Source organism: Podarcis raffonei, chromosome 16 (assembly GCF_027172205.1).
Source record: "Podarcis raffonei isolate rPodRaf1 chromosome 16, rPodRaf1.pri, whole genome shotgun sequence".
Lineage (NCBI taxonomy): Eukaryota > Metazoa > Chordata > Lepidosauria > Squamata > Lacertidae > Podarcis > Podarcis raffonei.
In genome coordinates this window covers 4,786,847-4,808,447 of record NC_070617.1, presented here as the reverse complement: position 1 = coordinate 4,808,447, position 21,601 = coordinate 4,786,847, and the positions used below count along the sequence as shown (strand labels likewise).

Below are 21,601 nucleotides of genomic sequence, written 5' to 3'. Positions count from 1 at the left end.
GAATGAAAATAATAGAAACATTAAGATGGAATATCCAATATCTTTTCATTTAAAGAGAAAAAAACAAATCAAAAGGGGGGAGTGAAGAATGAAAGCAGATGGGGCAGAGGAAGGGAAGGAAAAGAGGGAAGGAAACTTCCAGTTCTCTTGTTAGCTATATGGAGAAAATGATTCAAAACATCCATTCCAAAATAACACCTAACAATTCCTCTTTCTGCTGTATAAACCAATATTTTCTTCTTTCCTCAAAACCCCAGATATCTTAAGTTCTTTTTCATGCAAAAAGTCTATAAGGAGTTTCCAATCTTTGGTAAAAGTTGACAGTGATGTTTCCCGTGATTAAACAACCTCGCCACTTTAGCTAAATCCAACCATTTTAACAATGGTTTGACCACCGCTGAAGATTTCCGAGCAGAGGAGGTGCACGCTGAGGAGGCCCCACTCCTGTCAGCAATCACGCTGCAGCATTTTGCAACCTGCACTAACCTGTGTGCTGGTTTTTAAAACGCATTTTAGGAAGGGGATGGAGGTGGGGTGTGGAATTTGGATTCTGCCTCGAGACAAAAGTCCTGCGGGGTGTGTGTCCGTGTCCGCCCCAGTTGCAAAACTGCCTGGCTTACTGTTGTTTCCAAAACACACACGTGCTCTCCTCTCGCCTTCCCGAAAGATCTCCAGCTAGTTAGTTTCTGTGGCAAGCTTACATAACAAAGCAGATACTTAACACAGCCAGTTTAAGCTATTTATGCAACAAAAGAATTGGTCTGGACCAGGCATGTCCAAAGTCTGTTTTGGAGGCGGTCAGTTTAATCCAGCCCCTGTGACAGTTTAATTCCTGGGGTGAAATCCTAAAAAAAAAAGGTCAACAACTTCAATCCTGAAAAAAGGTTAATATCTTCCATCACGGCCCTTCACTTCATCAAATCTGGCCCTCTGAAAAAAGTTTGGACCCTACTGGCTGGACATTCTAGCTCCCCTCCGCCCAACAAAAATCCCATCTTGTAGCTCTACAAACCACAGGTGGAAGTGCAAAGTGGGAGGAATTTGCCATAAAGGTAAAGGGACCCCTGACCGATAAGTCCAGTTGCGGACGACTGGGGTTGCGGTGCTCATCTCGCTTTACTGGCCAAGGGAGCCGGCGTACAGCTTCCGGGTCATGTGGTCAGCATGACTAAGCCGCTTCTGGCGAGCCAGAGCAGCGCACGGAAACGCCGTTTACCTTCCCGCCGGAGTGGTACCTATTTATCTACTTGCACTCTGACGTGATTTCGAACTGCTAGGTTGGCAGGAGCAGGGACCGAGCAACGGGAGCTCACCCCGTCGGGGGGATTCAAACCGCCGACCTTCTGATCGGCAAGCCCTAGGCTCTGTGGTTTAGACCACAGCGCCACCCGCGTCCCTCTAACACAACCTCAAAACATTTCACACACTGACTAGCCTTTTTGTAATTGGTGTGTTACCTGCTTACATTTTTTCCCACGTCTAGGGAGGACAATTAGTGGAGCAGGTTAGTTGAGCAGGCGGGTGCCATTAGCATTGTGGGTTCCTCTCCTCCCCAAGGGAAAAAGGTGGTTCTTTTATAGGTAAGGCTCCAAAAAGCTCTGCATTTCTGGATGCAAAGGCAGGCTTCTCCCCACCTGTCTCGTGGGAAGCACCTGGTGTGCAAATGTGCTCACTTGTGGTGCCGTTGCTGAGGAAAGGTGTACATTTTTTTCCCATTTTTGGGGGGGGGGTTTCCAAATTTATAACAAACATATCCACAAACATAAAAAGAAGACATCAAAAAGAAAAGAAAAAGACAAGCAAACAAACACATATCTTGACTGTAAAAATTCCACTTTTGTTATCATTGTTAAGTGACTTCCTCAAATCCCCCTGCCTGAGTTTCCATATAAATCATTGTAACAGTTTTCCAAAACTGAGTTCACATAAAATTTACCTAGTCCATTAACATCTTTATTTTCATTTTAACTTTTATCCATAGTATTCTATGACATCACATATTTAAATCCTAGGCCAATCTGATACCTGCAAGTATTTCTATTTAAGTTATTTTAACATATTTAACTAAATAGTCTTTGAATTTCTTCCATTCCTCTTGATACTCCTCCTCCTTCTGGTCGCGGACTCTTCCGGTCAGGTCGGCTAGCTCCCAAAAGTCCATCATCTTCATCTGCCATTCCTCCACTATTGGTATTTCTTGTGATTTCCAGTTTTTGGCCAACAAAATTCTAGCTGCAGTAGTGGCATACAAAAACAATCTAACATCTTTCTTGGGCAATTCCAAACCTATTATTCCAAGTAGAAAGGCCTCTGGTTTCTTAATAAATGTATATTTCAACATTTTTTTCAATTCATTATAAATCTTTTCCCAGAAGTCTTTCACCTTGGGGCAGGTCCACCACATATGGTAAAAGATACCTTCTTTTTCTTTACATTTCCAACATAGATTATGACTCTTGTGGTAAATCTTTGCTAGTTTTACAGGGGTTAAGCACCATCTATACAGTGGTGCCTCGCAAGACGAAATTAATTCGTTCCGCAAGTTTTTTCTTCTTGCGAGTTTTTCGTCTTGCGAAGCACGGTTTCCCATAGGAATGCATTGAAAATCAATTAATGCGTTCCTATGGAGACCGCTTGCCAGGCTGGCGGTGCGGAGAAGGGCTTTTCTCCCCACCGCAAGCCTTCAGGACAGGTACGGGAACAGAGGGGAAGGCGGCAGCGCTTCTCCTCTGTTCCCGGGGCTTGCGGTGGGAGGAGGGTTTTTCCTCCCCACCGCCGACATTCAGAACAGCATTCTGAATGTTGGCAGTGGGAAGGAAAACCCTCCTCCCACCGCAAGTCTTCAGGACAGCCATCCGAAGGCTGGCACGGGGAGAAGGTCTCTCCGCCCCACCTCCAGCCTTCGGAGGGGGTCCGAGGACAGTGGGGAAGACGCGCTGCGCTTCCCCGCTGTCCCGGAGATTTCCCTATGGGCTTTCGTCTTGCGAAGGAAGCCCATAGGGAAATTCGTTTTGCGAAGCGCCTCCAAAACGGAAAACCCTTTCGTCTAGCGGGTTTTCCGTCTTGCGAGGCGTTCGTCTTGCGGGGCACCACTGTACATCATTTTCATAATATTTTCCTTTAACACTGTTCATGCAGTGAACTTGACCCTTGCGGAAAGGGGTACATTAAGCTCCAAGCTTTGCAGCAGAATCCCAGGTTCCCCCAGCTGGTTAGGTGTGGCGAGTTAAAAAATGGGCTTGGAAAGTGACCAACTTGGGCTTCCCTGCTGTGGCTGCTGATCTCTCATTCTCTGTGATAGCAAGGGGGTGGGAGGATTGTGCATGCCGTGGGTCGATAGGAGCCTGGACCAATCACAGTGGGGCAGAATTGAGAGGACAGGCACCCATAAACCCAGAGTATCCAATCAGAGGAGTCTGCTTCCTGCCACTCTGTATGATGTCCTGTCCTCTGAGGCTTGAATTCTGCTCCTTACCTGGGTTGGGTGCATTGCAAAGGGCGCTTCCCTGGGAATTCTGTTCCACCTTTGGGGTGGGGGAGAAATTGGATTCAGTTTGCAAACCACCCTAATTAGATGTTTCTGGAACAAGAGGAGAACTGAAACTCGGCTGTCCTTTGAAATCTGCACGCTTCTGAATTTTGCAAGCCCAGTAATGCGTACAAAACGCCCCCACAGAATATCCTGTTGCGCTTACAAATTCCTAGATTTGTGATAAGAACATACACAAATGCATTATATTACAGGATATGGCTATGCAAAATGGTGCCTTTTCAGGCAAAATTGCATCCCAAAATATGTGTCTTGGTAGTGGTGGTGAATTGCATTTAAATGAGTTTTCATTCATTCATTTATTTCATAAACTTGATACACTTCTTGACTGTTTAAAAATAAAAATCCTCAAAGCGGTTTACAAAGAGAATAGAACATTATCAGTAAAACCAACTCTTTAAAAGATTCAAAAGATAAAATCAGCAATCAACTAAAAGCTGATTAAAACTTACCTCCACATTTTACGTGTCTGGGAGGCCTGCCTAAACAAAAATGTTTTTAGCATACACCAGAAAGTCCAGTGAAGCTGCTTGCCTGATACATAGTTTAGAGGTCCTGGGCCCTAAGGAAGTTAGATTATCCTCCACAAGGGCCAGGGCCTTCTCAGTGTTGGCTCCGACCTGGTGGAATGCTCTGTCTCATGAGACCAGGGCCCTGCAGGATTTAACTTCCTTCCGCAGGGCCTGTAAGACAGAGCTATTCCACCTGGCTTTCAATTTGAACTTAGCCTGATCTTTTATTCCTCTTCCTTCCCTCCCCCTCCCCTTTTTATTAAGATTGCCCTCTCTGGGATCCCACAGCTAATTCTCCCCTGGTCTCCTCGCTGGTCCAAATAGGACTAATTTAGCCAGCTAGCCCTGGTGATCATCTAATGTTTATTGGATGAATTTCCCCCCTAAATTGATTTTTCAATTCTGAATTGATCGTTATTCACGTTTTATACCGTATTTTATGCTGTTTTTTGTTGCATCAATTAAGTGTTTTAAATTTGTTGTTAGCCGCCCTGAGCCCGGTTTGTGAACCGGGAAGGGCGGGGTATAAATAAAAAAATATTATTGTTTATTATTATTATTATAGGCAGGGAGTTCCAGCGGTCAAGTGGGCATATAATGGGGTAAGGCGATCGCACAGGTAGAGTGGTCCCAAGTTGTTAAGGACTTTATATCTGAAGGCGCGTCTCCACCCCCATCATTCTGCCCGGACGCTGAGGTCCAGCACCGAGGGCCTTCTGGCGGTTCCCTCATTGCGAGAAGCAAAACTACAGGGAACCAGGCAGAGGGCCTTCTCGGTAGTGGCGCCCGCCCTGTGGAACACCCTCCCACCAGATGTCAAAGAGAAAAATAACTACCAAACTTTTAGAAGACATCTAAAGGCAGCCCTGTTTAGGGAAGCTTTTAATGTTTAATAAGTTATTGTATTTTAGTGTTTTGTTGGAAGCTGCCCAGAGATGGGCAGGGTATAAATAATAAATTATTATTATTATTATTATTATTATTATTATTACCAATTGTTTCTGAATCCCAGTTGCTAATATGACATATTAGTGTATAATAATATAATAATAACTAATATGATATATTAGTGTATTTTTGGTATTTGTGGAAGCCGCCCAGAGTGGCTGGGGAAACCCAGCCAGATGGGCGGGGTACAAATAATAAATTATTATTATTATTATTATTATTATTATTATTATTATTCTAATACTAACACCTTGAACTAGACCCGGTAGCAAATCAGTGGCCGGTGCAGGTTTTCTATGCTGACAGGGCCTCCCTCCTGTCAGCAATCGTGTTGCAGCATTCTGCACCGACCACAGCTTCTGACTGCAGCGTGAGGGGAAGCCCCACAGTGAGCGCATTGCGGCAATCCAGCCTTGAAGTAACCAATGCAGGAAAAAGCTGCAGCCAGTTCTTTCAGCCAGGTAAATCTCACTGTGGGAAGAGATTAGAAAGCTGAGATGGACAGGTTTGCCCGTCGCAGGCTCCAAAGTGGGAGAGACAGCCTGGGCACGTGTGTTCCACCTGCTGCCCGCCTCGGGAGCCCAACCTGTTCCAGGTGTGTCTGGCTTCACCTCTTTGCCTCGTGATGCTGACAGGTGAGGCGGTCCATGCCCTGACTTGCAAGAGGCACCGCAGCGTCTGGTCTCAGCCCACATCAAAAGCAGCTGCTGCTCTCTATCACCCACAGGGAGCTCTTGTGGGTGAACCAGTTGTTTCGCCAGGGAATTTGCAGGAGGGATGCTTTGGCAAGGAGCTTTTATCTCTCTCTCTCTCTCTCTCTTTCTCTGTCCTGCAAAACAGAAACTGGGGGAGGATATTGGCCTAAGAAGGGATGCGGGTGGTGCTGTGGGTTAAACCACAGAGCCTAGGACTTGCCGATCAGAAGGTCGGCGGTTCGAATCCCCACGACGGGGTGAGCTCCCGTTGCTCGGTCTCTGTTTCTGCCAACCTAGCAGTTTGAAAGCACGCCAAAAAGTGCAAGTAGATAAATAGGTACTGCTCCAGCGGGAAGGTAAACGGCGATTCCGTGCGCTGCTCTGGTTCGCCAGGAGCGGCTTAGTCATGATGGCCACATGACCTGGAAGCTGTCCATGAAGAATTTTATAAGCTATCATGTCACCTCTTACTTGTCTTTCCCCTGAATTGAAAAGTTCCAATCGCCGCAACTTTTCCTTACAGGGGAGTTGCTTCAGCCATTTGATCGTTTTTGCTTGCCCCTTTCTGTACTTGCAGACCCACTAGCCCCCATCCTCCATCAACTTAGGTGACCAGTATCCAGGAGAAATTGCAGCGCAGGGACGCTGCCTGTGTCTCTGTAATGAAGGCCTCTACCTTGAAAGAACAACAGGTTCGTGATTCAGTTAGTTGACGCACCATGCATCAAAGTGGAGTTTGGCCTGTGTGTGTGGACACCTGTCATGTACCGGTATCTGCTTGCAAATCTGGGTATTGGCTATTGGCTGGGAGCCTTGGCTTTCAACGCAGAGGTTACTGTACTTTTTCTGCAGTGTTGCGAAGGATCAGTTCTCCATGTGTGGTGCTGCCTGTTCTCTGAGGAACTGAGTAGATCAGCAATACCATCCTTTGGTTTCAGGTTGTTTTTTTCGTTTTCGCTTTTTCTGCATAAACTTCAGTTTAAAACAAAAAAAGGCTTTGTGTCGGTATTTTGAGATAAATGGGCATTAATGATTCCAATGGGAACACTTCAGTTTCCTTAGAAAGTTACTCATAATACTGAAAGCATGCTGCAGTTAAGCCAGAGAATTTTAGGTTGGACGTTTGCCCCCAAAGATGAACTAGCCGGACTTCTTGCAATGCTTGGAAGCACAGCTAACGAATCCCTGAGAGATCGGCCAATCAGCCTCTGCTTAAAGATCTCCAAGGAAGGAGAGTCCATCACCTTATTATGCAGTCTGTTCTTCCGTTGAACAGCTGTTACTACCAGAAAGTTCTTCTTAATGTTTAGTCGGACCCTCCTTTCCCATCATTTGAACCCATTGGTATGGAGCCGTTACCGTTCAGAGCAGCAGGAAAGCAAGCTGACTCCATCTTCCATGGGACAGAAAGTCCTTCGGGTATTTTAAGATATCGTCTTTTTTGCCCCATAAGATGCACCTGACCATAAGACGCACCTAGTTTTTAGAGGAGGAAAACAAGGGGAAAAAATAGTCTGAACAAAACAGTGGATGTATGATTTTTGTGGTTCATGCTGTGGCCACAGACATGTGATTTGATGGTGAGTTTGGGGTAGCCCAATGCAAAAATACTGAGAACCCATGTGGATCCGTGCCCTGTAACCACGTTTTTGCGCCATTGCGGCCCCACGAAACAGTGGGTGCGTGGTTTTTTTAGTGCAGGCTGTAGCCATGGACATGCTATGTGATCTGATGGTGAATTTGGGGTGACCCAATGCAAAAATCCTGAGGCTCCAGGGACCACGCATTCGCTCCATAAGACGCACAGACATTTCCCCTTCACCCTAGGAAGAAAAAAGTGTGTCCTATGGAGTGAAAAATATGGTAGCTATCATATTGTTGGACGATTCAGTGCAACTCGGCTTGCAGAAGAGGGGTTAATGCATAAAAAAAGCCCACGCTGACCCTTGAAAATTTGACGCAGTCAGCAGTACACTGTCAGTAACCGTCAGAAAGCAGTGACTAACAAGAAGCACACATCACCGTCACATGTCAAAAGCAGGCAGCCAAACCGGACTTGCCAATCTCAAGCCAAATCAGCAAATTGTTGGGTGATGCTGGCTTCTAAGGATGCGGCTAAAGAACTTTGTTTGCTGGTTTGCAAAGTTTATGGTTTAAGAACTTAAAATGTATGGAGTGGCATTTTCGAGCTCTGCACTGCAAGGCCAAACCCTCCAATGTTTCTCTGGTGAAAATAGGGACGTCCTATTCCATAATAATAGAGGGATGCGAGTGGCGCGGTAGGTTAAACCACAAAGCCTAGGGCTTGCCAATCAAAAGGTTGGCAGTTCGAATCCCCGCGACAGGGTGAGCTCCCGTTGCTCGGTCCCTGCTCCTGCCAACCTAGCAGTTCGAAAGCACGAAGTGCAAGTAGATAAATAGATACCACTCCGGCGGGAAGGTAAACGGTGTTTCCGTGCGCTGCTCTGGTTCGCCAGAAGCGGCTTAGTCCTGCTGGCCACATGACCCGGAAGCTGTACGCCGGCTCCCTCGGCCGATAAAGCGAGATGAGCGCCGCAACCCCAGAGTCATCCGTGACTGGACCTAATGGTCAGGGGTCCCTTTACCCTTTATCTTTATTCCATAATAATAATAGTCATAATAATTTATTATTTATACCCCACCCATCCGACTGGGTTGCCCTAGCCACTCTGGGCAGCTTCCAACATATATAAAAACATAATAAAGCTTTAAACATTTTTTCAAAAACTGCCCTGTACACGGTTGCCTTCAGATGTCTTCTAAAGGTTGTATAGTTACTTATCTCCTTGGCTCGGGGATCGCATGATTCCATACCCTCCAACATTTCTCTGATGAAAAGAGGGGTGCACTAAGGAAAAGCGGGGCATTCTGGGATCAAAACCGGGATGGCTTCTGTAAATCTGGGACAGTCCCGGGAAAACAGGGACACTCAGAGGGTTTGCAAATTGGGTAAAGTGTTTGTATGGACACAGGGCTCCATGTGTGTGGTTTAGAAAAAGAAGCACTAACTTCTCCTGACAATGACCCCCCCTTGGCCAAAGAGTCCCCCGCCAGAAAACTGACCGGCAGCTTGTGCTGTGTGTCTCAGGGGAAATAAACCGATTCTCATCAAATGCGCTTTGTGCCAATCACCTCCACTCATGGTTCGGGTCAATCATGGGATCACAGCCAGGTCTCTACACCCCCTGCCCCCCGCCTCTGTCAGAACCTATTAGTGCATGAAGGCCTTAGTAGGGGATTGGCTTTCGTCCCTCTGGGCTGTGGGTTTGCGTGTCAGAGGAATCCTCAGAGATTGTACTAATTCCATTTTCTGCCAGAAGGCTTATGACCCAGAGATAGGCGTGTGAAACGCAACCTGTCCCCTTAAGGCCTTTTTTTTTTTTTTTTTGCTCTCAGGTGTATTAGTATTACCTAGGAGTATGGGCAGTGAGGTATGGAGGCAGTGAGAGATTTTACTTTCTTGGGCTCCATGATCACTGCAGATGGTGACAGCAGCCACGAAATTAAAAGACGCCTGCTTCTTGGGAGAAAAGTAATGACAAACCTAGACAGCATCTTAAAAAGCAGAGACATCACCTTGCCAACAAAGGTCCGTATAGTTAAAGCCATGGTTTTCCCAGTAGTGATGTATGGAAGTGAGAGCTGGACCATAAAGAAGGCTGATCGCCGAAGAATGGATGCTTTTGAATTCTGGTGCTGGAGGAGACTCTTGAGAGTCCCATGGACTGCAAGAAGATCAAACCTATCCATTCTGAAGGAAACCAGCCCTGAGTGCTCACTGGAAGGGCAGATCCTGAAGCTGAGACTCCAATACTTTGGCCACCTCATGAGAAGAGAAGACTCCCTGGAAACGACCCTGATGTTGGGAAAGATGGAGGGCACAAGGAGAAGGAGACAACAGAGGACAAGATGGTTGGATAGTGTTCTCGAAGCTACCAGCATGAGTTTGACCAAACTGCGGGAGGCAGTGGAAGACAGGAGTGCCTGGCGTGCTCTGGTCCAGGGGGTCATGAAGAGACGGACATGACTAAACAACTAAACAACAACAGGGGTATGGGGGCACTCTGGGACAAGCTAGATGCCCCTGCCAGACCTCCAGGTCTGTCCTGAAGTCTCCAGGTGGTATCTGGAGGGCTTGAATGTCCAGGTGGGCACTGCAGGAGTTGGGTCCAAATTATAGCATCCATACTCTGGGTTTGCCCTCCTCTGCTCCCCTCTCCTAATAAACTTGTCCGTGGAGCCAATCCCTGTGACATCTTGGGGGGGGGGTGTTTCCCTTGACATCATCAGGGTCCCACCCTAGGTCTCCAGTTTGAGCCTTGAAATTTCAGGGTCTGGGATGCTCCACCTACAGACAACAGACTTCTACACATTTCTTCCATTTGGGGTACTCTCACGAGGACCCTAGATCATATCACCCATAATATGCATCAGGGGGTGGATGCACGGGGGGGGGGGGGGAATCTGCTAGAAATAAGTCAGAAATTAGACCGTTTGAACAAAAGAAAAAAATCTCTATGGAAAATTGTGTTGTAAAATTTGCTGCTCTCTGGTGCCATCTGGTGGTGCATGTTTATAGTGCATTCAAATCACTTTTTCTTTACTAATGTAGCTGAGTCCATGGTTCCAAAAGTATTTAAAAATCATCATAATCATCATCATCATCATAATTTGATGCCTTCTTGCTGCTGCATTGGAAGGATAATTAAATGTGTCATATCTTAGGCAGTGCTACGTGAAGACTGAAGCTTAACAATTGCAGCCAGCATTGTGCTATTCATTTGTTCAGTTTGTTAATCATCTGATACAGACCAGTCTCTGGGCAGCTTTAAACCAAGTTAGAAGCGTGCAAAGAATGTAAAACCATAGCAACCACAATAATAAAGCACCATGAGGGTTGTCCTTGGTTAAGGCAGTTTATATTATTAATTATTTTTAATAGTGTATTGTTATATTAATTTATTAATTTATACACACCTCTTTACCCTGGCTTTTGATGCTTGGGATATATATTTTAATGTTTGCATTTTTTAGTTCTTTGAAACTGATTATGATATTATGCAATTTCAATATTAACCTGCCCTGTGAGCTTAGGTTGAAGGTCAGGAAGAAGAAGAAGAAGAAGAAGAAGAAGAAGAAGAAGAAGAAGAAGAAGAAGAAGAAGAAGAAGAAGAAGAAATAATATTGTGTATTGTGTCGTCTATATAAGGTATTTTGTGTGTTTAATACATTTTTTAAAAACTAACAAGCCCCGTTCTCGTCATCACACCTTGACCCACTTAAATACAGTATTGCCCTCCTTTCCCTCCATCCACCTTGAAATGGGACATACTTTACGGATGGGTTGATTTCTCTGGTCTTTGGTTAAACAGAATGCACTGAACACCAGAATTAAGTACTGTAAAGTCCTAGCTCCCCCTCCTGGCCGCTAAAGCAATAGCCAATCCATGCATGTCAATATACCTGAATGACTGAAGAAAATAATTTGCATGGTGCTAGTTCTGTTTCCTGAACCAATCAAAATGGAATAACTGGTTGGTTATGAATAACGAGATGGTTGGACAGTGTTCTTGAAGCTACGAACATGAGTTTGACCAAACTGCGGGAGGCAGTGGAAGACAGGAGTGCCTGGTGTGCTCTGGTCCACGGGGTCACGAAGAGTCGGACACGACTAAACGACTAAACAACAAAAAGTTCTGTTTCAAGCATCAGTTGGCTTTTACTGCTGCTGTCTCAGTCCTGTGTGCAAAAACATTTTTGTTGTTGTAAAAAAAAAAAAGTTATTGCCAGGCAAGCCTTTATTTTTATTTTTTCCAATCAACCCATCAATACATAACAATAAAAAAATCAGTGCAGGCACACATAATAAATGCTTAAACCTGTGCTTTACATATTATACAAGTATTAAGCACTGGTTTCTTATTTTTATTTTTTTGTATTGATTGGTGGATTTTAACCGGCGTTATAAAAAATTTGCCTAGCAGTTGAGAAGCCACGGATAGTTCAATGCTTTTATTTCTACATATAGTTTTGCATTGACTATTGGCTGATTTTATTTTTTTAAAAAAAAGCTTGCAGTGGGAAAGCTATTGATAAATCAGCAGTGAGCTTAATTTGTTTATTCATAGAGTTATTAGTCATTTTATTGCTATGGGGTTGTTGTTGTTTTTCTGCCTCCTTTCCCCCCCTCTTATGCTATTGCTTTATATATTTGTGCCAAGGCCCATTTTCTGAACATGGTCCATTGTTGGGTCTTTTATTTATCATGCAATGTTCTTAGGTAGGGGCAGGATGGTAATTTCCAATATGGCCTTTTAAATGTTTAGACTACTAGTCTAAAGCTTTTAATATTTGATGAATTTTTGTATCTTAATATTTTGCTGGAAGCCGCCCAGAGTGGCTGGAGAAACCCAGCCAGATGGGCGGGGAAGGAAGGAAGGAAGGAAGGAAGGAAGGAAGGAAGGAAGGAAGGAAGGAATACAACAACAACAGCAAGAATGGCAGATGAAGATGATGGATTTTTCGGAGCTAGCCGACCTAACCGGAAGAGTCCGCGACCAGGAGGAGTATCAGGAAGAGTGAATTAAATTTAATGATTACTTAGTTAAATATGTTTAAGTTAAATTTTATAAGAACTGTGATTTGGAAAACCGTTAAAAGGACACACAATGAAATTCAACCAAGGGGAAGCGAGGAAGTCACTTAACAATGTTAACAAGTGTAATTTTCAATAAGGCTATGATTTATGTTTGTTTGTCTTATGTGTTTGTTTGCTTATAATGTTGTGAAAACGAATAATATTTTTTTGGGAAAACAACAACAAAACAACCACCACCACAACTATTATTATTATTATTATTATTATTATTATTATTATTATTATTATTATTGATTGATTGGGGGGAAACCGAAAATAGCAGTAAGGAGGCCGTCCCTATTCGGTGATAACGGGAGAGGATAACTTTGGCGCAGGAGTTTGACCTCCTCGTCTCCCCGCAGGCCTTCCCGTTGCCATGGTGACCAGGACTAGGCCGCAGGCCGGAGAAGCGAGAAGGGGGAAGGAGCACGCGTTTCCGGTTCCGGTTTGCGGCTCCGTCCTGACTCCAGCGGCGGGTGAGTGTAGTCCTTGGTGGGGGCGCGCGAGGAAGCCCCTCTTGGCCCCGCTTCCCTTCGGGTCCGCCGTAGGCCGCGCGCATCCCCGGCCTCTATTAGGAGCTGCTGCCCCGGGAGGAAGCGCGGGAGGCGGGCTGAAAAAGAATGTGGCGGTTCCCTCGGAGGATAGCGTTCCTCTCCCTGTCGTTGTGGAAATTATTTTTTTGGGGGGGGTTAACCTTCCCCATTGAGGGGGTAAAGGGGCTGCCCTTAGTTTTTGTTATTTGCAGTTGACGGGAGAAGTTCGGGCGCTCCCCGTTTTATTTCGTTTGTTGAAATAAGATTTATTTCATGCCCCTCCTTTTCCTCCGAGGGAGGTCGAGGTGGGGGAAATTCATACCCCCCCTTTTCCCGTTTTACCTTCTCACAGCGACGCTGTGAGGTAGATTAGGTTGAGGGATGAGTGACTTGGCCCAAGGTCACCCCAAAAAGGGGGAGACCCCTCCAAAGTTTCCTCCAAATTGGGGTGTGTGTGAAGGGCCTCCCTTCATTATCCTCCCCTTCGTACATAATTTTATGTTATTTATTATAGTCAGGTAAATTTGTTTAGGTGGCCCCAAAGAGCCTGGAAGGGGCAATGAAAACAGCAGAGGGTTGTCTCCAGCTTATTTCTACTCAGAGTAGACCTGTTGTTGGAATCAATGGACCTAAGTTAGTCATGTCTCTTAACTTCAGTGGGTTTGCTCTGAGTAGGAATTAGCATTGGATAAAATCCCGATTTTCACAATTCAGAATTGGGTCATGAACTGAGAAAATGGCAGAAAAAGCCAGTATTTTCTTTTTTAAGAAATGGTGACTAGAGTTTCAGCACTCTGCACGGATCTACTTTGAGATCTGCCAACTGAGAAATGATTACTTTGGTACATTTATTATTATAATAATTTATTGAATTTTGCTGTTTATGACATGTATTGCCTTTTTTCTTTTTTAAGTATCTCAAAGTGACTTACAGCAATAAATAAATAACACGGGCATTTAACACCAGCATAAAAACAGAAAATTCATATTTTTCTAAAGGCAGGACTAAAAAATCCCACCCACTGAAGGAGGCAGCCGATAATAAAAAGCCAAAGGCCTGTGTACCCACAGAAGGCACTTAGAATTATTATTGTTTTAGGTATGAATTCATGAATTGCCTTTTACGTGTATATCTTGAAGCAATTTGTAGTCATGTCATTAAAACAGCTATGATAGTTTTTAAAACAATACCCCAGATTTGAAAGAAGGCTTAAAAACAATACAAAAGGGGGACAGAAGGCAGAGGGACACCTGGGTGCTGGTGGTCTCCTAACGACTCTCAGCCCCCACAACAAAGTCCAGTTCCCAGGATTCTTTGGGGAGAGCAATGCCTGTCAATTTGGTTCGACTGTTGGAACACCAAGGATGATCTACTAGAAATAGATCCCTGAACAGGAAGTCTCTTCATTTCGAAATTCTTTGTACAACTTGACAGAGAAATACCCAGAGAGGGAGAAATTAAGTCCGTCGGAGGAAACCCTCTAGCAGATTTATCATCAGGCATTAGGATGATTTTATTGATGCGTCCCATCGGGTCTTCAATCGTTTCCGACGACGGGTCCCGAAGTGTAACATTCACATTTTCCTTTAAAGAAGGTAGTTGAGGGGACATCACGGGGGCGGTGATTGCGGAAGACTCTCTCAGGGGCATCACTTGTGGACTACTTCTATATCTGGTCGAAACTGAAGAAGATTCTAGCTCTGGCATAGATGAGTGAGTTAAAGAGGGATTTGAGTCAGGCAGGGAAATCAGAGTTTCCTCCTTAAGTGTGTTGGTCGATGGATGTAGATGAAGGTTAAGTGAGGATGGCAGAGCCTGGTCGTCTCGTGGAATAGCACTGGGGGCAGAAACAACTTGAAGATTTGAGTCTTGCAGGATGGTTTTTGTTTTCAAAGTGGGGCTGAGCTGAAGAAGGTCGACCACTTCTGTCCGGTGAACCCGAGTGGGGTTGTTTGAAGCATCGTTAGTATCTTCCCCTCTGTGTTGGACTTGCAAAAGCTGCGATTTAAGCGTGTCAAATCTTTGCACCATCACCGACTGTTCTTTCGGAGGGAGGGCTCTGAATGAATCAATAAGTTCCCTTTCATCAAGGGCAGTCTGCAGGTTTCCGTCCTCATATATGGCTGTTTGAGAGGGTATCGAGATTGGTCGAGAATGGCACGCTGCAGAATCATCGCAGTGGGGCCTGACAGTATTTTGAAGTAAGGCAGAGTCTCTTGTCCTAATATCCTCACCGCCAGGGCACCTATTTAGAAGGGGTTTGATCTTGCTATCTGCAAAAACCCTCGTTGCTACGATATCAGCCATGGACAAAAGCGTTTTCCGCCTAACAATAATAGATGGTATCTTTTCAGAGTGGAACGCAAGTATCACCTTCAAGAAGTTGGTCTGTTGGAACAGGGGCATCACCGCATATAGGTCAATCTGGTGTTTCTTAATTTTTAAAAGTTTGCTTAAACAGTCTTTAGCCCCTTCTAGCAATGACCATCTTCCTATTTCCGACCTGACAGAAAGGCAACTTTTCTTGGGTTGCAGAGTTAATATCTGATTATTCAATTGGGAATTTAAGATATATTTAATTTTAGTCTCCTTTCTTTTATCTGAATTGGGGTGAGGCAATAAGTTTTTGACCTCACAAACTGAAGATTGTGTTGTTGATTCAAGTTTTTCGCCTGTCAAAAAAGTGGTATGAAAACTTTAAATGTATATTGCAGATGGGGGTCAGAGAGATTTGAACCAGGACTTTCTTGTGCATCTAGCACTAACAGTTGTCCCCCAATATATTTTATTTATGTTTAGCTGTGAGGTGTCCTTTTATTATTATTTTTTAAAGGTATCTTTTGGAGACTCTCTTGTTTGGGCCAGAAGCCGATGGCCTCCAGTTCCTGGAGTTAGAAACAGCTACACCTAAGATGGCTAATCACTTGAAATTCGTCGCTCGGACAGTGATGGTGCCCAGTGGCAATGTGGAGGCTGCCTATCGAGTCCTCAACAGGTAAAGACATCCTTTGACCTTGCTGCGCCCCAGGACTGGCTGAAATGTTTTGAATCTGTGCTATGGGGTGAGCTCCCATTGTTTTGCTCCAGCTCCTGCAGACCTAGCAGCTTGAAAGCATACCAGAGCGAGTAGATGAATAGGTACCACTGTGTTGGGAAGGTAAACGGCGTTTCTGTGCGCTTTGGCACTCGTCACAGTGTTCTGTTGCACCAGAAGCGGTTTAGTCATGCTGGCCACATGACCCGGAAAACTGTCTGCGGACAAACGCCAGCTCCCTCAGCCTGAAAGTGAGATGAGTGCCACACTCCAAAGTCAAATTCGACTGGACTTAACCATCCATGGTTCATTTTCACAATGTTTCTATGAGTTGAATGAGTAGCTTTTGCTTTTATTTCCTGGTTGTATTTTGAGCAGCCATGTGTGACTGCTAGGGCAAAAGCACGTAGGCGACTTGTGTTGTCAAGTTAGGTGGTTTTATGCAACCTTCGTCAGGAGAAAGGGAGAGTCGTGACTTGTAATGCTGTCTTGTAAGCAAGCTTTAGTCAACATGTGGCTGTCATGCCCTCTGCTGGCTGGATATCATAAATGGAACTTTTAAAATGATGGGCTCAGGCTGCATGCTTTAAAAATATATATACAAATAGCTTGAGTTCTGTTCTTCAGAACCAGCGCCTGCTGCTATATGAGTGTTTAGGCTTTTGAGATGCAAAGTGTGCCTTTACAGGATTCAAGTGGTACTTAACTTGGTTGCAGAACTTTATTGGTGTGTGTGTCTTGCAATGTCTGCTTATAATGTGGAGGGTGGGTGACCATTCAGCAAAAATGGGTGCCCATGGCATGGTAACTCAAAAGCATTTTTGTTCTTGGTTAGTGTCTGATACCAGCTGTGGGTCTGATGGGGAGATGGGCTATGCCCTGTTCCCATGAAATATTACCTGTTTTTGAGAGAGATTTACTGCATAAGGCAGCTTCCTCTGTTCTTAGATTGCGTGCAAATGCAAGGAGGTTTGAGTGAGACAGGGAGAGAATGAGAGGGCTCAGGAATGACTAAGGACTAGATGCTTGAGGCTGCAGGAATGTTTTGCAACACCTGTCTTCAACTGGTGGACCTGCAACTGCGATGTGGCCTGACCCATGCAAATATTTAGTAAAAGATTAAGAAACGAGTCCCCAAGTGCATGTTTGGGTTAAAAGTGGGCCCTGAGCGTCAAAGGTTGAAGATACCTGTGTTATGATATATGTGCCGGCTGCTAAAACAAAATTGTCCAATGGACAGGATTGCATAGGCTATAAAACCTAAAGGCCTTTACGTCCAAATTGCTTGGGGATGGGTGCCCACCACATTCTGCTGGAAGTTTGGATGGCATTGTGGGGCCAGGAAGGAGAAGGCAGAAAGTTGCAAGGACTCCAGACACAGCAGCGTCTTGGCAGGCTGAGAAAACAATCGTTCCTGACCTCCCTGCTACCTGCGATGCATCAGGGAGCTTTCCTCAGAGAGCAGGGATAATTGCAGGGTCGGAGCAAATTGCTTCCTGATTGCGGGGGAAGCGGTTTCCCCTCCAATAGCTCGCCTGCCTCTCTCTGCATTTTTCTCAGGCTTCCACTGAAGGGTTTAAAAATAGCTAGAAGTACAGTTGCTGTGTTCCGGTGTGTGTGTGTGTAGCTTTTTTTGCTGCGCCCTCTGCATGTTCCCTTCAGATGCCTGTGTCGCCAGCTAGCCAAACATGTGTCTTCCCTCACAGTCCCAGCCCATGAGACTAGGAGCAAGGATGTGCACGAGGTTGCATAAGCCCATTCTGAGAAACCTCTGGCCTCAGGATTGGCTGGCCCGCTGGGTGGAGGGGGCCACCGAGCTCCCTCTCACTGGGTGCCGGGTGCTGGTGGGCGGAGCTTGGAGCTCATTCAGGATTATTTTTCATCCAGCCCTGACAGGCTGGCACTCCCAGGCCATGTGAATGCAAAACGAGGCAGAGCAAGCCAGAATTGTTTTTAAACTCTCATAAAGAGAAAATTGGCATTTATATTTTTTGTATTTTGTTTTTAAAGCTATCTGGGCTGCTGCTTCTGCTGCACAGAAATAAATTGCAGATTCCATCTTACAATTCATGCCTGGGAGAGTTGCTGTTGAATAGTTTTTGGGGTCTCATGGGTCCTTGCAATGACTGGCAAATCTCTTTGTCTCAGCTACCTTACAGCCCTGGAAGGTAGGCTGATATTATCCTCATCCTGCGAAGCACAGAGAGCTGATTTTGTGACAGGGGAATGACTTGATGGCTAAGTGAGATTCGAATCTGGAGGGCTCTCTCTGAGCCACTATCCAGCTTCCATTTGTCAGCCTCTCAGGATCGGTTAGCTACAATGGTGCTCAGTACTGTATATGGCTTTCCATAATTGCAGCCTCACCTCCTAATTCTCCTTCTCACCCACCAGCCTATTGCAATGCATTGGGGCTGTTTTTATTTTATTTTAGAGCCTTCCTGCGAGTCCCTAGATCGCCTTGCCTGAATCTCAGGTTTGGAACCAGGATGGAGGGGGGGACCCTTGCCCCAATAAGATGTCCTTTTGGCAAAATTATGATAGCCCTAATTGATATTAGAGAATTTTTGGTGGCCTAGATATTTTGCAAGTCATGATGATGATGATGATTAAAGATTCAGTTTATCCCCCACCCTTCACCATCAGGTCCCAGGGCGGGATCTATCAATTTAAAATTCAACACTACAAGCTGTTCAAACAAATTACAGTCACGGAAATAGGGTGGGTCCTAAAAATACATATCTCAAGTGTCAAAGGCTGGGGTGAAAAGGTGTGTCTTCAGCACGATCATCGTGTTTTTATGGCATTTCCTCTAAACTGCTTCAGCATAAAAAAAGAAAAGGAGGAGGAGGAGGGTGGTTATTTTAGTTCTGTATTTTTAGAGTGGGAGTTGGATACAGCTGGCAGCTATCAGCTTTTCTGTATTTGGCACAGAGGAAGATGGTGGGTTGCTATCCTGATTCTGGCCTCATCTGACAAGAATTTGACCCTGTTCTTCTTTTTGTTCTCTGCTCAGGGTCCTAACTATGGACGGGATCATTGATAGGAGCAAGCGCCAACGGTATTATGAGAAGCCCTGCCGGAAGAGGCAGCGGGAGGCGTACGAGACGTGCCGGAGGATCTATAACACGGAAATGGCTCGAAAGATCAACTTCCTCATGCAGAAGAACCGCTCAGACCCATGGCTCGGTTGCTGAGTTTGGAAGGCACATCCAAGCATAGTAACTGCTGCAAAACCGAAATGAGCTGTTTATGACTTTTCTGAGCAAAGCTAACACCCCCCATCCACTTCAGTGGGATCTCTGAAAGACTGACTCCCCATATTTTTTTGTTTGAAAATATTTTTATGTTATCTTTTTTTTTAAAAAAATCAACATTCTATATTGTTTGTCAGCAACAAACTTCACTAGTGTGTTACCGTTTGATATCTTGTGTGTTAAGCAAAAGTCGCTGGGCATTCCATCCCAAGCATAAGCAGTTTTGCTTGGAGGTGTTGACTTGGGTTGTTGAACGCTTCAAAATTATGGGGAGGATCCGCCCTTTGCTGGGAGAACTAATACATGAGGCAGAGACTTTGTTGCATACAGTTCTATATGCTGGCATGTTTGCTTTCTTGGGTAAGCTTTTAAAAAAATAAAAAGAGGCTTCTCCCTCGTCAGTTGACAGACACTCTCATTGTAGCTTTGCTTATTGACTTGGCTTATGTCCAGCTTCCGGCCATTTTAATGGACTTCTCTTTCAGAGGCCAATAAAACAATCAGTTTTTAAAGCAATTTTGAGGTGCTCTTGTCTGGATAAGGGCTAAAGTAAGAAACACTCAACGTGGTAAAGGGGAGGAAATGTAAAGGAAAGATGTACAGCATGCGAGGATGTAGTAGTAGTAGTAATATATTATTTATATCCTGCCCATCTGCCTGGGTTTCCCTGTTGTTGGAAGTGGAACTGAGGAAGCTGTCTTCTGCTGAGCCAGACTCTTGGTCCATCTAGCATAATACTGTCTACAAGTGACTGGGTTTGGGGGCAGGGAGCAGGTGTATAACTTGCACCACACTGTTCAACACCCCTGATTTATTGCACAAAGGTGTTGTTGCATAACAGCGCTTAGCAAAAGTAGGCTACACTCCAAGGGTGCTTTAAATTGTCTCTTTATAGCCGCTTCCAGGATAATTACAGTAGCCTATCCTGCAGAGCTGTTGTTAGCCATTCTTTGCCTGGGCCCACCTCCCACCTCTGATATTGCCAGGACTACATTATAGGGTTTTTGCAAGTCATGGTCTCTTTACCTCCCCCACCCCCATGCTGCAGACACACACACACACACAGAGCAGCCTTATGCAGAATCAGCTTTGATCAAGCTAGCAGAAGTTTGTGTGCTCTGGAAGCAACTCTCGGAGGTTTCAGACAAGAGTCTTTTTTTCTAGCCCTACCTGGAGATGCTGAGGAGTGAACCTGACATGCTCCGCATGCAGAACAGGTTCTTTTCCACTGAACTATGACTTGCTCATGAAAGGTTCAGTGGCCTACTTTAATAATAATAAAAAGAAAAAGTTTTTTTGGTCATTTTTCATAATAGAAGGGTTACAGACATAAGCAATTACAGAATGCAGTAAAAATGCAGTAAGAATATTGAAGAAAGGGTGGGGGAAGCTACGGAACAAAGGAGTGTGCAATGCAGCTTGAAACAGCAATTGTATATAAAGAGAAGAAAGAGAGTTAATTTAGTTATCAATAAAGCTTCCACATGTTTATCCACAAAATGGGGAACTAGTGGGCTGTGCATCTGGTTTAACATAATATCTTCTGCCATGTTCTATTTTAGACAAACCATTAAAGACTCTCCTTTGGTGTTTCGAATGTCCCCTTCCCTTCCCTAGCCATTTCTCCTGTGAAGGGAGCGAGTTGGACTTTCAGTGAGAAGCACAAAAAGATTGATGCAAAATGGATGGGTTAATGCCGCACTCTAGGGGAGAGGAACACCAGGCTGGATCTGGAGAGAGCACCTGGGATGTGATTGTAGAGGTGGTGCTACAGTGGTGCCTCGCAAGACGAAAAGAATCCGTTCTGCGATTCTCTTCATCTAGCGGTTTTTTCGTCTTGCGAAGCAAGCCCATTGACAGCTTAGCGGATTAGCGCTACAGCGGTCTAGCGGCTTTTCGCCATCAGCTGTTAAGCGGCTTATCAGCGGAACAGCTGATTAGCGGATTAGCGGATTAGGAAAAGGGGGGGAAGCGGGAAAACCCGCGGGGACTCGCAAGATTTTTTCGTCTTGCGAAGCAACCCCATAGGGAAATTCGTTTTGCGAAGCGCCTCCAAAACTGAAAACCCTTTCGTCTAGCGGGTTTTCCGTCTTGCGAGGCGTTCGTCTTGCGGGGCACCACTGTATATATTTGACTCCAGGATGCCTGAATGGTGGCAGCAACTACAAGTGGCACCTTTGGTTACGTACTTAATTTGTTCCGGAGGTCCGTTCTTAACCTGAAACTGTTCTTAACCTGAAGCACCACTTCAGCTAATGGGGCCTCCACTTCAGCTAATGGGGCCTTCGGCTAATGGGGCTGCCACGCCGCCGGAGCACAATTTCTGTTCTCATCCTGAAGCAAAGTTCTTAACCTGAGGTACTATTTCTGGGTTAGCGGAGTCTGTAACCTGAAGCGTCTGTAACCTGAGGTA

The 21,601-nt window shown here is 45.1% G+C and overlaps 1 protein-coding gene across 3 annotated transcripts; it reads left to right on the top strand.

Annotated features, from left to right (window-relative positions):
* The first annotated feature begins 12,716 nt into the window (after nt 1-12,716).
* MRPS21 (mitochondrial ribosomal protein S21) lies at nt 12,717-19,600 on the top strand. 3 transcript variants are annotated; one of them, XM_053369919.1, is made up of 3 exons: nt 12,717-12,839; nt 15,731-15,892; nt 18,948-19,600. In XM_053369919.1, exons 2-3 carry the CDS (start codon nt 15,810-15,812, stop codon nt 19,126-19,128), a joined length of 264 nt encoding a protein of 87 aa, XP_053225894.1. In that variant the 5' UTR covers nt 12,717-12,839; nt 15,731-15,809; the 3' UTR covers nt 19,129-19,600. The 3 variants fall into 3 exon arrangements, with proteins under 3 accessions (XP_053225894.1, XP_053225896.1, XP_053225895.1); XM_053369921.1 differs by lacking the exon at nt 12,717-12,839 and adding an exon at nt 12,846-13,738; XM_053369920.1 differs by lacking the exon at nt 12,717-12,839 and adding an exon at nt 13,827-13,995.
* The last annotated feature ends 2,001 nt before the right edge of the window (nt 19,601-21,601 follow it).

Bases quoted from the DNA above. Each gene is read 5' to 3' on its own strand.
- MRPS21 (XM_053369919.1), top strand. From the start codon at position 15,810: ATGGCTAATCACTTGAAATTCGTCGCTCGGACAGTGATGGTGCCCAGT. The intron at 15,893-18,947 runs GTAAAGACATCC...TTCTCTGCTCAG, and splicing joins GCCTATCGAGTCCTCAACAG to GGTCCTAACTATGGACGGGA.